Source organism: Dryobates pubescens, chromosome 13 (genome assembly GCF_014839835.1).
Source record: "Dryobates pubescens isolate bDryPub1 chromosome 13, bDryPub1.pri, whole genome shotgun sequence".
Classification (NCBI taxonomy): domain Eukaryota; kingdom Metazoa; phylum Chordata; class Aves; order Piciformes; family Picidae; genus Dryobates; species Dryobates pubescens.
This window is the reverse complement of record NC_071624.1, coordinates 21,546,683-21,558,956: the sequence shown is the minus strand read 5'-3', so window position 1 is coordinate 21,558,956 and position 12,274 is coordinate 21,546,683. Positions and strand designations below refer to the sequence as shown.

The 12,274-nt window shown below is 64.7% G+C and overlaps 1 protein-coding gene across 1 annotated transcript in view; it reads left to right on the top strand.

Moving 5' to 3' along the window:
* DTX2 (deltex E3 ubiquitin ligase 2) overlaps positions 1–12,274 on the top strand; it is a 40,175-nt gene extending 27,901 nt beyond the window's left edge. The window contains 5 exon segments of the mRNA XM_054166410.1: positions 2,246–2,316; positions 6,100–6,258; positions 8,254–8,415; positions 10,929–11,018; positions 12,043–12,274. Coding sequence (XP_054022385.1) covers positions 2,246–2,316; positions 6,100–6,258; positions 8,254–8,415; positions 10,929–11,018; positions 12,043–12,267 — 707 coding nt within the window. The 3' untranslated portion in view covers positions 12,268–12,274.

The following is a 12,274-nucleotide window of genomic DNA, read 5'->3' as shown; positions in this document are numbered from 1 at the left end:
AGGCAGGCCCCTAGCACCAGAACAGGAGGACACAGTCTCAAGCTGTGCCAGGGGAAGTTTAGGCTGGAGGTGAGGAGAAAGTTCTTCACTGGGGGAGTTGTTAGCCATTGGGATGTGCTGCCCAGGGAGGTGGTGGAGTCCCCATCCCTGGAGGTGTTCAGGAGGGGATTGGATGTGGCACTTGGAGCCATGGGTTAGTTGTCAGGAGGTGTTGGGTGACAGCTTGGACTCAATTATCTTTGAGGTCTCTTCCAACTTTGGTGATTCTGTGATCCATGGCTCCCAGTGCCACATCCAAGCCTTCCTTGAGCACCTCCAGGGATGGGGACTCCACCACCTCCCTGGGCAGCACATCCCAGTGGCCAGTCTCTCTTGCTGGTGTTGAGGTGTTTGCAGCCAGGCTGGATGTGGCTGTGAGCAACCTGCTGTGGTGTGAGGTGTCCCTGCCCATGGCAGGGGGGTTGGGGCTGGCTGAGCCTCCAGGGTGGGACACAGCTGCTCCTGAGCTGTTCCTTGGCTTAGTTCCTGTTACCACCTCCCTGGCTAAGGGTCTCCAGCAGCTGATCCTCACAGCCATGCTCTGCCCAAGATGTTTGGCCTCTCTCCTGCCCAGCTCTGGCACTCAGAGTGGGCATCCCTTCATCACCTGCCCTGGTGGGGCTGCACTTCTAATCCTGCAGTCAGCTCTGGGCTCCTCACTCCATGAAGGACTTGGAGAGGCTGGAGCAGGTCTGGGGAAGGGTCTGGAGAACAGGGCTGGGGAGGAGCAGCTGAGGGAGCTGGGGGTGTTTGGTCTGGAGAAGAGGAGGCTGAGGGAGACCTCATTGCTCTCTGCAGCTCCCTGAGAGGAGGCTGGAGCCAGGTGGCAGCTGGGCTCTGCTCCCTAGGCTCAGGTGATAGAAGGAGAGAAAATGGCCTGAAATTGTGCCAGGGGAGGCTTAGGTTGGAGATGAGGAAAGCTTTCTTTGGTGCAGGTGTGGTAAGGGGTTGGCAGAGGCTGCAGGATCTGTTCCATTCAGGCCTTGGCCTCTTCCACAGCCTGTGGCTGGTCCCACCGGGGGCAGTGGTGGAAGCTGAGGCAGAGGAAGCTCCTTGGAAACAGGAGGAAAATGTTTTCCCTGTGAGGTGCCAGAGCCCTGGAGCAGGCTGCCCAGGGGGGCTGTGGAGCCTCCCTCTCTGGAGGTATTCACAGCCTGCCTGGATGAGTTCCTGTGTGAGCAGGGTGACCCTGCTCTGGCAGGGGGTTGGCCTGGATGAGCTCTGGAGCTCCCTTCCAGCCCCTGCCACTCTGTGATTCCCTTCTGCTCCTCTGCCTCCACCATGAGCAGTGCTCCCCCAGAACACTGCCCCCCTCCCTCCCTCCCTTCCTGCTGGAGCCAGGCTTTGCTTTCCTGAGGGGTGCCACAGCAGCTCCCTGCTCTCTCTTGATGCTTTTCCAGCCAGAGGCTTTGGGGGTGCAGGGGGAGGCCCCTTGGGGGCTGTAAGGCTTTGGGGGTGCAGGGGGAGGCACAGTGCTGCCAGTGCTGGGTCCCCTGCCTGGGTGTGTGGGGACCAGGGACTGTAGTGAGGCCACTGGAGAGGGTCTCAGTGTCCTGTGCTGCAGGAAGCTGCCTTGGTTTGTGTTCCTGTGACCTCTGCTGGCTCTTGCTGGGTACCCTCCAAGGAGGGCCTGAAGCTGGGGGTCCTGCTGGGCCTCCTGGGGGTGATGTGGGAATGGCTTCTTCCCCCTTGGGCAGCATGGGTGGTGTCCTCCTGTGTCTCCTGAGACCACAGCATCCTTGGCTTGAGTGTGGGCCTCCCACTTTGCTCCTCTGCTGTGCTTCAGAGGTCCAGCTGGGGCCTGGCTGGGTGTGTGGGGAGGAGTGGAGCAGCCTGGAGGTGTCTCTGCCCAAGGCAGGGGGGTTGGAGCTGGGTGATCTTCAAGGTCCCTTCCTACCCTTTCTGTGAGTCTGCAGAGTGGAGTGGAGCAGCTGCAGGCAGGGCCCTGGGTGGCCCTGGGCATCCCTGGGTGGCCCTGGGTGTCTCTGGGCATCTCCCATCTGTGGCACTCGAGGTGCCAGTGGTGGCCAAGCCTCTGGGGGACTTGCAGGGATGACTTGGAGCAGCCTCTTCTGCCTTCTGACCCTAACCTTTCTCCTTGGCACCCTGGCCAGTGACTTGTCTCCCCCCTCTGGCTCTCCCCATGTGTGCCCCCCAGGTCTGCTGGCATGGCTCAAGTCTCCTTCTCTGCTCTCTCCCGGTGCAGCCACCCCGACCGAGCCGGAGGCAGTGGTGAGGAGGTACCTGGAGGAGGTGAAGGGCACTCCCCCTGAGCAGGTGAGAGCACAGCCCCAGCTTCCCAGGGGCCCCTTCCCTGGCAGGCTGTCCCAGCAGCCCCTGAGCTCCCCCCTCAGCCCTGCTGGCAGTGGCACCTTGGCCCTTGGTGCAGAGGCCTCAGCGCTGCCTGGAGGCTGCACGCAGGAGCTGCTGCCCTGTGCTCATCAGAGGTGGGGGAGGAAGATCTGAGCTTGGGGATAGCCTCCCTCTGCTGGAGTGAGCCCAGAGGAGGCCACAGCAGGGCTGGAAGCCCTCTGCTGCGAGCCCAGGCAGGGAGAGTTGGCCTTGGGCAGCCTGGAGAGGAGAAGGCTCCAGGGAGAGCTTCTGGTGGCCTTGCAGTGCCTCAAGGGGAGATCAGAGAGCTGGGGACAGACTTCTGAGCAGGGCCTGCTGGGCCAGGCCAAGGGGAGATGGTTTGAAGTGCAAGAGGGAGCTTGAGAGTGGAGAGGAGGAGAAATGTTTGAGCCTGGGGAGGCCACAGCTTGAATCCTGGGGTCAGTTTTGGGTCCCTCACACAAGCCAGTACCACTCACCCAAGACCAAGCAGCATTACCTGCTGGAGGGCAGGGAGGCTCTGCAGAGGGACCTGGCCAGGCTGGATCCATGGGCTGAGGCCAGTGGGATGAGGCTTAACAAGGCCAAGGGCTGGGTCCTGACCTTGGGGCACAACAACCCCAGGAGGGCTCCAGGCTGGGGGCAGAGCAGCTGGAAACTGCCTGGGGGAAAAGGCCCTGGGGGTGCTGGTTGGCAGCAGCTGCAGATGAGCCAGGGGGTGCCCAGGTGGCCAAGAAGGTCACCAGCAGCCTGGCCTGGAGCAGCAATGGTGTGGGCAGCAGGAGCAGGGCAGGGATTGTCCTCCTGGGCTGGGCACTGGGGAGGGCACAGCTTGAATCCTGGGTTCAGTTTTGGGTCACTCACTCCCAGAAGGACTTTGAGGGCTGGAGCAGGGCCAGAGAAGAGCAAGGCAGCTGGGGAAGGGTCTGGAGAGCAGGGCTGGGGAGGAACTGCTGTTGTTCATCTGGAGAAAAGGAGACTGAGAGGAGACCTTCTGGCTCCCTGTAGCTTCCTGCAAGGAGGCTGAGTGAGGTGGGAGCTGCTCTCCTCTCAAGGGTAGCAGCACCATGACATAAAGAAACAGCCTCAGGTTGCCCCAGGGGAGGCTTAGCTTGGGCATGAGGAACAATTTCTTCCCCTTGAGGGCTGTCCAGGCCTGGCCCAGGCTGCCCAGGGCAGTGGTGGAGTCCCCAGGCCTGGAGGGGTTTGAGAGCTGTGCAGATGTGGTGCTGAGGGCCATGGCTGAGTGGAGCCCTGGCAGGGCTGGGGTAAGGCTTGGACTCCCTGATCTGAAAGGTCTGATCCAGCCCAGGAGATCCAGAGTGGAGAGGAGGAGAAATGTTTGGTGCTGAGGGTGGGGAGAGCCTGGCCCAGGCTGCCCAGAGAGCTGGGAGCTGCCCCAGGGCTGGCCCCAGTGCAGGGCAGGCTGTGTGGGGCTGGGAGCAGCCTGCTGTGGCTGCAGCTGTCCCTGGGGGCTGCAGGGGGTGGGACTGGGTGGCCTTGCAAGTCCTTTCCCACCCAGCCCATTCCAGCCTGCTGTGAGAGCAGGGCAGGTGCCAGCTCTGGTGCCCCACTCTGTCCTGCTCACAGCCACACTGCAGCAGGGCTGCCAGCTGCTCCCCAGCCCACAGCAGAGCTTGCCAAGGCCTCCAGAGCTCCTCACCCAGGGCCCTGCCAGACAGCACTCAGCCTGAGGTCCCCACGTGAGGAGCAGCAGAGGGAGGCAGCTGTGCTGACCACTTGCATCTGCTCCAACCACTTCCCTTTCCTGCAGGACTTGCCCAGGCCTGCAGCTGGCTCCAGCCAGGGCTCATTGATGGCTGTGCCTGGCAGGAGCCCAGCCTGGTGCCCAGCTGGGGCTGAGGCTGGGCCATGGCTGGGCCATGCTGGCTGAGTGCTGCAGAGAGCACTGCCCACAGCAGCCATGCATTCCCAGGGGGGAACTGGGGATCTTCCAACCTAGGAGATTGAGAGTGGAGAGGAGGAGAAATGTTTGAGCCTGAGGAGGGGGGGGGGGAAAAAGAATCATAGAATCAATAAGGTTGGAAAAGACCTCAGAGATCATCAATTCCAAGCTGTCACCCAACACCTCCTGACTACTAACCCATGGCTCCAAGTGCCACATCCAATCCCCTCCTGAACACCTCCAGGGATGGGGACTCCACCACCTCCCTGGGCAGCACATCCCAAGGGCCAATCTCTCTTGCTGGGAAGAATTTCTTCCTCTCCTCCAGCCTAAACCTCCCCTGGCACAGCTTGAGACTGTGTCCTCTTGTTGTGTTGCTGGGTGCCTGGGAGAAGAGCCCAACCCCCACCTGGCTCCAACCTCCCTTCAGGGAGTTGCAGAGAGCAAGAAGGTCTCCCCTGAGCCTCCTCTTCTGCAGGCTAAGCAACCCCAGCTCCCTCAGCCTCTCCTCACAGGGTTGTGCTCCAGACCCCTCCCCAGCTTTGTTGCCCTTCTCTGGACACCTTCAAGTCTCTCAATGTCCTTCTGGACCTGAGGAGCCCAGAACTGGAGACCTGAAACTGAGGTGCTAGTACCTGAAGGGGCTCCAGGAGAGCTGGGGAGGGACTTTGGGCAAGGGCTGGGAGTGCCAGGGTGAGGAACAATGGCTTTGAGCTGGGAGAGGGGAGACTGAGACTGGAGATGAGGAAGAGATTCTTTGCAGTGAGGCTGGGGAGACTCTGGCACAGGTTGCCCAGGGAGGCTGTGGCTGCCTCCTGCCTGGAGGTGTTCAAGGTGAGGCCTTGAGGAAGTTTTTTGTCCTGTCCACCCTGGTGCTGAACATCTCCAGGCAGGGCACAGCCACAGCCTCCCTGGGCAACCTGTGCCAGAGTCTCCCCAGCCTTACTCTCAATAATTCCTTCCAACCTGAGGTTGCCCAGGGAGCTTGTGGATGTTCTCCCTGGAGGTGTTGAAGGCCTGGCTGGATGAGGCCTTGAGCAGCTGGTGAAAGCCTGGCCCAGGCTGCCCAGAGAGCTGGGAGCTGCCCTGTGGCTGGCAGCAGTGCAGGTCAGGTTGTGTGGGGCTCTGAGCAGCCTGAGGATGTCCCTGTGGGGTGCAGGGGGTTGGGCTGGGTGGCCTTGAGAGGACCCAACCCAGTCCCTCATCCTGTGGATCCCCTTGGAGCCGGCTCTGTGGCCTGGGCTGGAGCAGGGAGTTTGGCTTTGGTCTCCCCCCAGGGGTCAGAAGCAGAGCTCCAAACCCTGCCCCGAGGCTGCTCTGGGGGGATGCAGCCATGCTCAGTCCCACTCCTCCCTCCTGCTGGGGGGCAGCTCTCTGCCTGGGCTGCCTGGGAGGTGCTGGAGGGGGATGGTAGCCACCAGGGGAGATCTCTCTCTGTGGCCTTCAGTCTCTCCAGGAAGAATTGCAGCATGGGTTGGGTGGGAAGGGACCTCCAGAGCTCACCCAGTCCAAGCCCCTGCACCCAGCAGGGACATCCCCCACCAGAGCAGGTTGCTCAGGGCCCTGTCCAGCCTCACCTTCATTATCTCCAGGGATGAGGCCTCAACCACCTCCCTGGGCAACCTGTGGCAGCATCCCAGCAGCCTCCTGGGGCACAACTTGCTCCTCACATCCAATCTCAATCTGCTCTGCCCCAAACCACTGCCCCTGGGGCCGTCCCTGCAGGCCTTGGGGCACGGCCTGCAGCATCTCCTTGCCTGGCAGGCTGAGTGCTGGTGCTGAGGCCGTGCCGACCCTGCTCTGCTCTCTGCCTTGCCCTGCAGGACTGCCTCATCTGCATGGAGAAGCTCTGCTGCCCCTCGGGCTACGGCGACACCTCCCAGGCTGCCGGCCTGGCCCCGGAGCTGGTCGGACGCCTGCGGCGCTGCCACCACCACTTCCACCTGCTCTGCCTGCTGGCCATGTACTGCAATGGCACCCAGGTACCAGCTGGGGTGCCCCAGCCTGCCCCCTGGCACCCAGCCTGCCCCCTGCCATGAGCCTGGCACCCAGCCTGCCCCCTGCCACCATCGCTTCCACCTGCTCTGCCTGCTGGCCATGTACTGCAATGGCACCCAGGTACCAGCTGGGGTGCCCCAGCCTGCCCCATGGCACCCAGCCTGCCCCCTGCCATCACCGCTTCCACCTGCTCTGCCTGCTGGCCATGTACTGCAATGGCACCCAGGTACCAGCTGGGGTGCCCCCCAGTCTGCCCCCTGGCACCCAGCCTGCCCCCAGCCTGCCCCCTGCCATGAGCATGGCACCCAGCCTGCCCCCTGCCACCATCGCTTCCTCCTGCTCTGCCTGCTGGCCATGTACTGCAATGGCACCCAGGTGCCAGCTGGGCTGCCCCCAGCCTGCCCCCTGCCACCACTGCTTCCACCTGTTCTGCCTGCTGGCCATGTACTGCAATGGCACCCAGGTACCAGCTGGGCTGCCCCCAGCCTGCCCCCTGGCACCCAGCCTGCCCCCTGCCACCACCGCTTCCACCTGCTCTGCCTGCTGGCCATGTACTGCAATGGCACCCAGGTACCAGCTGGGGTGCCCCAGCCTGCCCCCTGCCATGAGCCTGGCACCCAGCCTGCCCCCTGCCATGAGCATGGTACCCAGCCTGCCCCCTGCCACCATCGCTTCCTCCTGCTCTGCCTGCTGGCCATGTACTGCAATGGCACCCAGGTGCCAGCTGGGCTGCCCCCAGCCTGCCCCCTGCCACCACTGCTTCCACCTGCTCTGCCTGCTGGCCATGTACTGCAATGGCACCCAGGTACCAGCTGGGCTGCCCCCAGCCTGCCCCCTGGCACCCAGCCTGCCCCCTGCCACCACCGCTTCCACCTGCTCTGCCTGCTGGCCATGTACTGCAATGGCACCCAGGTACCAGCTGGGGTGCCCCAGCCTGCCCCCTGGCACCCAGCCTGCCCCCAGCCTGCCCCCTGCCATGAGCATGGCACCCAGCCTGTCCCCTGCCACCATCGCTTCCACCTGCTCTGCCTGCTGGCCATGTACTGCAATGGCACCCAGGTGCCAGCTGGGGTGCCCCAGCCTGCCCCCTGCCATGAGCCTGGCACCCAGCCTGCCCTCTGCCACCACCGCTTCCTCCTGCTCTGCCTGCTGGCCATGTACTGCAATGGCACCCAGGTGCCAGCTGGGGTGCCCCAGCCTGCCCCCTGCCATGAGCCTGGCACCCAGCCTGCCCCCTGCCATGAGCATGGCACCCAGCCTGCCCCCTGCCACCATCGCTTCCTCCTGCTCTGCCTGCTGGCCATGTACTGCAATGGCACCCAGGTGCCAGCTGGGCTGCCCCCAGCCTGCCCCCTGCCACCACTGCTTCCACCTGCTCTGCCTGCTGGCCATGTACTGCAATGGCACCCAGGTACCAGCTGGGCTGCCCCCAGCCTGCCCCCTGGCACCCAGCCTGCCCCCTGCCACCACCGCTTCCACCTGCTCTGCCTGCTGGCCATGTACTGCAATGGCACCCAGGTGCCAGCTGGGGTGCCCCAGCCTGCCCCCTGCCATGAGCCTGGCACCCAGCCTGCCCCCTGCCATGAGCATGGCACCCAGCTTGCCCCCTGCCACCATCGCTTCCACCTGCTCTGCCTGCTGGCCATGTACTGCAATGGCACCCAGGTACCAGCTGGGCTGCCCCCAGCCTGCCCCCAGCCTGCCCCCTGCCATGAGCATGGCACCCAGCCTGCCCCCTGCCACCACTGTTTCCACCTGCTCTGCCTGCTGGCCATGTACTGCAATGGCACCCAGGTACCAGCTGGGGTGCCCCCTGCCATGAGCCTGGCACCCAGCCTGCCCCCTGCCACCCCCACTTCTGCCTGCTGGCCATGCACTGCAGTGCCAAGCAGGTGCCAGCTGGGGTGCCCCTTGGCTGCCCCCTGCCTGGGGGCTCCTGCTGCCCAGCCCTGACGCTGCCTGCTCTGTGCCCCTCGCAGGATGGGAGCCTGCAGTGTCCCTCCTGCAAGACCATCTATGGGGAGAAGACTGGCACCCAGCCCAAGGGCAGGATGGAGGTCTCCACCTTCCCCCAGTCCCTGCCTGGCCACAGGGACTGTGGCACCATCCAGATCGTGTACCACATCAGCAGGGGCATCCAGGTGAGGCTGTGGGCAAGGCAGAGCCTGCAGCCAGCTGCTGCCATGGAGTCATCACCCAGCTGGCAGGGCTGGCAGGGAGCTCAAGGCTCAGCCAGCTCCAACCCCCTGCCATGGCCAGGGACACCTCACACTGCAGCAGGTTGCTCACAGCCACCTCCAGCCTGGCTGCAAACACCTCCAGGCAGGAGGCTTCCACCACCTCCCTGGGCAACCTGTGCCAGGCTCTCACCACCCTCCTGGGGAACAACTTCTTCCTCACATCCAATCTCCATCTCCCCACTTCTAGTTCTGCTCCATCCCCCCGAATCCTGTCCCTCCCTGACACCCTCCAAAGTCCCTCCCCAGCTTTCCTGGAGCCCCCTGCAGACCCTGGAAGGCCACAATGAGGTCTCCCTGGAGCCTTCTCCTCTCCAGCCTGCACAACCCCAACTCCCTCAGTCTGTCCTCACAGCAGAGCAGCTCCAGCCCTCTGCTCCTCCTTCTGGCCCTTCTCTGGATGCCTTCCTGGCACAGAGGCTCCAGAACTGGACCCTGAGCACTCAGAGTGGAGTAGAGGAGCCCCTGCTGGCAGCCCAGGCCTGACCAGTGGTGGCCATGGCCTGAGGTGCCTGGAGCCACCACCTGCTCTGGCTGCTCTCCAGTCTGTCAGTGACTGAGTCTCCCCCAGGAAAGGCAGAAGGTGGTGGAGGCCCCATCCCTGGTTCAAGGTCAGGCTTGATGGGGCTCTGAGCAACCTGATCTAGTTGGGTATGTCCCTGCTGGCTGCAGGGGGTTGGACTGGGTGACCCTGGGGGTCCCTTCCTGCCTGGACCATTCTGTGGCTGCAGGGGGTTGGGCTGGGTGACCCTGGGGGTCCCTTCCAGCCTGGACCATTCTGTGGCTGCAGGGGGTTGGGCTGGGTGACTCTGGGGGTCCCTTCCTGCCTGGACCATTCTATGTCCTCGCTGACTGCAGGGGGGTGGGCTGGGTGACTCTGGGGGTCCCTTCCAGCCTGGACCATTCTGTGGCTGCAGGGGGTTGGACTGGGTGACCCTGGGGGTCCCTTCCAGCCTGGACCATTCTGTGGCTGCAGGGGGTTGGGCTGGGTGACTCTGGGGGTCCCTTCCAGCCTGGACCATTCTGTGGCTGCAGGGGGTTGGACTGGGTGACCCTGGAGGTCCCTTCCTGCCTGGACCATTCTGTGGCTGCAGGGGGTTGGACTGGGTGACTCTGGGGGTCCCTTCCAGCCTGGACCATTCTATGTCCTTGCTGACTGCAGGGGGGTGGGCTGGGTGACTCTGGGGGTCCCTTCCAGCCTGGACCATTCTGTGGCTGCAGGGGGTTGGGCTGGGTGACCCTGGGGGTCCCTTCCTGCCTGGACCATTCTGTGGCTGCAGGGGGTTGGACTGGGTGACTCTGGGGGTCCCTTCCAGCCTGGACCATTCTATGTCCTTGCTGACTGCAGGGGGGTGGGCTGGGTGACCTCTGGAGGTCCCTTCCAACCCAATGCACTCTGTGACCCTGCTCTGGGATCCTCTCCCACTTTGAGAGTGGCCCCAGGCTCTGCAGCAGCCTCTCACCCAAGGCCTGCAGGGAGCAGACTGAGCTGTGCTCTGCTCCCAGGGTGGCTGAGATCCCAGCATCTGCTTTCACAGCCTGCAGCTGGGTTTGAAGGCCAGGCTGGAGGTGGCTGTGAGCAACCTGCTGAGGTGTCCCTGCCCATGGCAGGGGGGTTGGAACTGGCTGAGCCTTGAGGTCCCCTCCAACCCTGACACTTCCGTGATTCAAAGACCTTTTTCCAGCCTCTCAAATCCCATAGGAACAAGTCAGATATCTCCTGGCAGCAGCACTTTGCTCCTTTGGCATGGGCAGAGCTGGTTTGGACTCAATGATCCTGGCCTGCATCAGGAACAGTGTGGCCAGCAGGAGCAGGGAAGTCCTTGTGCCCTGTGCTCAGCACTGCTCAGGCCACACCTTGAGTCCTGTGTCCAGTTCTGGGCTCCTCAGTTCAGGAAAGATGTTGAGCTGCTGGAAGGTGTCCAGAGAAGGGCAACAAAGCTGGGGAGGGGTCTGGAGCACAGCCCTGGGAGGAGAGGCTGAGGGAGCTGGGGTTGCTTAGCCTGCAGAAGAGGAGGCTCAGGGGAGACCTTCTTGCTCTCTGCAACTCCCTGAAGGGAGGTTGTAGCCAGGTGGGGGTTGGTCTCTTCTCCCAGGCAAGCAGCACCAGAACAAGAGGACACAGTCTCAAGCTGTGCCAAGGGAGGTTTGGGCTGGAGGAAGAGATCTTTCACAGAGAGGGAGATTGGCCCTTGGGATGTGCTGCCCAGGGAGGTGGTGGAGTCCCCATCCCTGGAGGTGTTTAGGAAGAGCCTGGCTGAGGCCCTTGGTGCCATGGTTTAGCCGATCAGCTGGTGCTGGGTGAGAGGTTGGGCTGGATGATCTCTGAGCTCTCTTCCAATCTGGCTCATTCTGTGTTCTACATCCAGCTGCTGAGGGCAGAGCTGTCCATGCCAGATGTGCCTTCTGTCTTGCAGGGCCCTGAGCACCCCAACCCTGGGCTGCCCTACACGGCCAGAGGCTTCCCGCGCCGCTGCTACCTGCCCGACAACGAGAAGGGCAGGAAGGTAGGAGAGCAGCGCCCCCCCCCCCCCGCCTGCCCGCCGCCGCTCCCCCCCCCCCCCCCGCCTGCCCGCCGCCGCTCCCCCCCCCCCCCGCCTGCCCGCCGCCGCTCCCCCCCCCCCCCCCGCCTGCCCCGCCGCCGCTCCCCCCCCCCCCCGCCTGCCGCGCCGCTCCCCCCCCCCCCGCCTGCCCGCCGCCGCTCCCCCCCCCCCCCGCCTGCCCGCCGCCGCTCCCCCCCCCCCCCCCGCCTGCCCGCCGCCGCTCCCCCCCCCCCCCCGCCTGCCCGCCGCCGCTCCCCCCGCCCCCCGCCTGCCCGCCGCCGCTCCCCCCCCCCCCGCCTGCCCGCCGCCGCTCCCCCCCCCCCCCCGCCTGCCCGCCGCCGCTCCCCCCCCCCCCCCGCCTGCCCGCCGCCGCTCCCCCCCCCCCCCGCCTGCCCGCCGCCGCTCCCCCCCCCCCCCGCCTGCCCGCCGCCGCTCCCCCCCCCCCCCCGCCTGCCCGCCTGCCCGCCGCCGCTCCCCCCCCCGCCTGCCCGCCGCCGCTCCCCCCCCCCCGCCTGCCCGCCGCCGCCGCCGCTCCCCCCCCCCGCCTGCCTGCCGCCGCTCCATCCCCCCCCCCCCCGCCTGCCCGCCGCCGCTCCCCCCCCCCCCGCCTGCCCCCTGGGCATTGTGGTGCTGGGCAAGCTGCTGTGGGTGCCCTGCTGGAGAGGGGCTTGGCCTGGGTGATCTCCAGAGCTCCCTTCCAACCCAAACCATTCTACCAGAGAGGCTGTGGAGTGTCCTTGTGTGGAGAGCTCCCAACCCCCGCTGGGCATTGTGCTGTGGGTGCCCTGCTCCAGGCCTGGATGACCTCCAGAGGTTTCCTTCCAGCCCTTCCCTGCTGGGGTTCTGAGAGACCACTTCTGGGGCTGGGATCTTTGCTTTCCTCCTTGCTTACGGCAGGGCTTTGGCTCCCCAAGCTTCTTGCCCAGCTGAGCTCTTCCTGGAGCTGCTGAGGGTCACCTTTGTTGGCTGTCCCTCTCCCCACCTGCAGGTCCTGGAGCTCCTGAGGGTGGCCTGGAGGCGTCGCCTGATCTTCACCGTGGGCACCTCCAGCACCACCGGCGAGAGCAACACCGTGGTGTGGAACGAGATCCACCACAAGACAGAGATGGACACAAACCTCAGTGGCCATGGCTACCCTGACCCCAACTACCTGGACAATGTGCTGGCAGAGCTGGCTGCACAGGGGGTCACTGAGGACTGCCTGAGACACTGATGCCCGG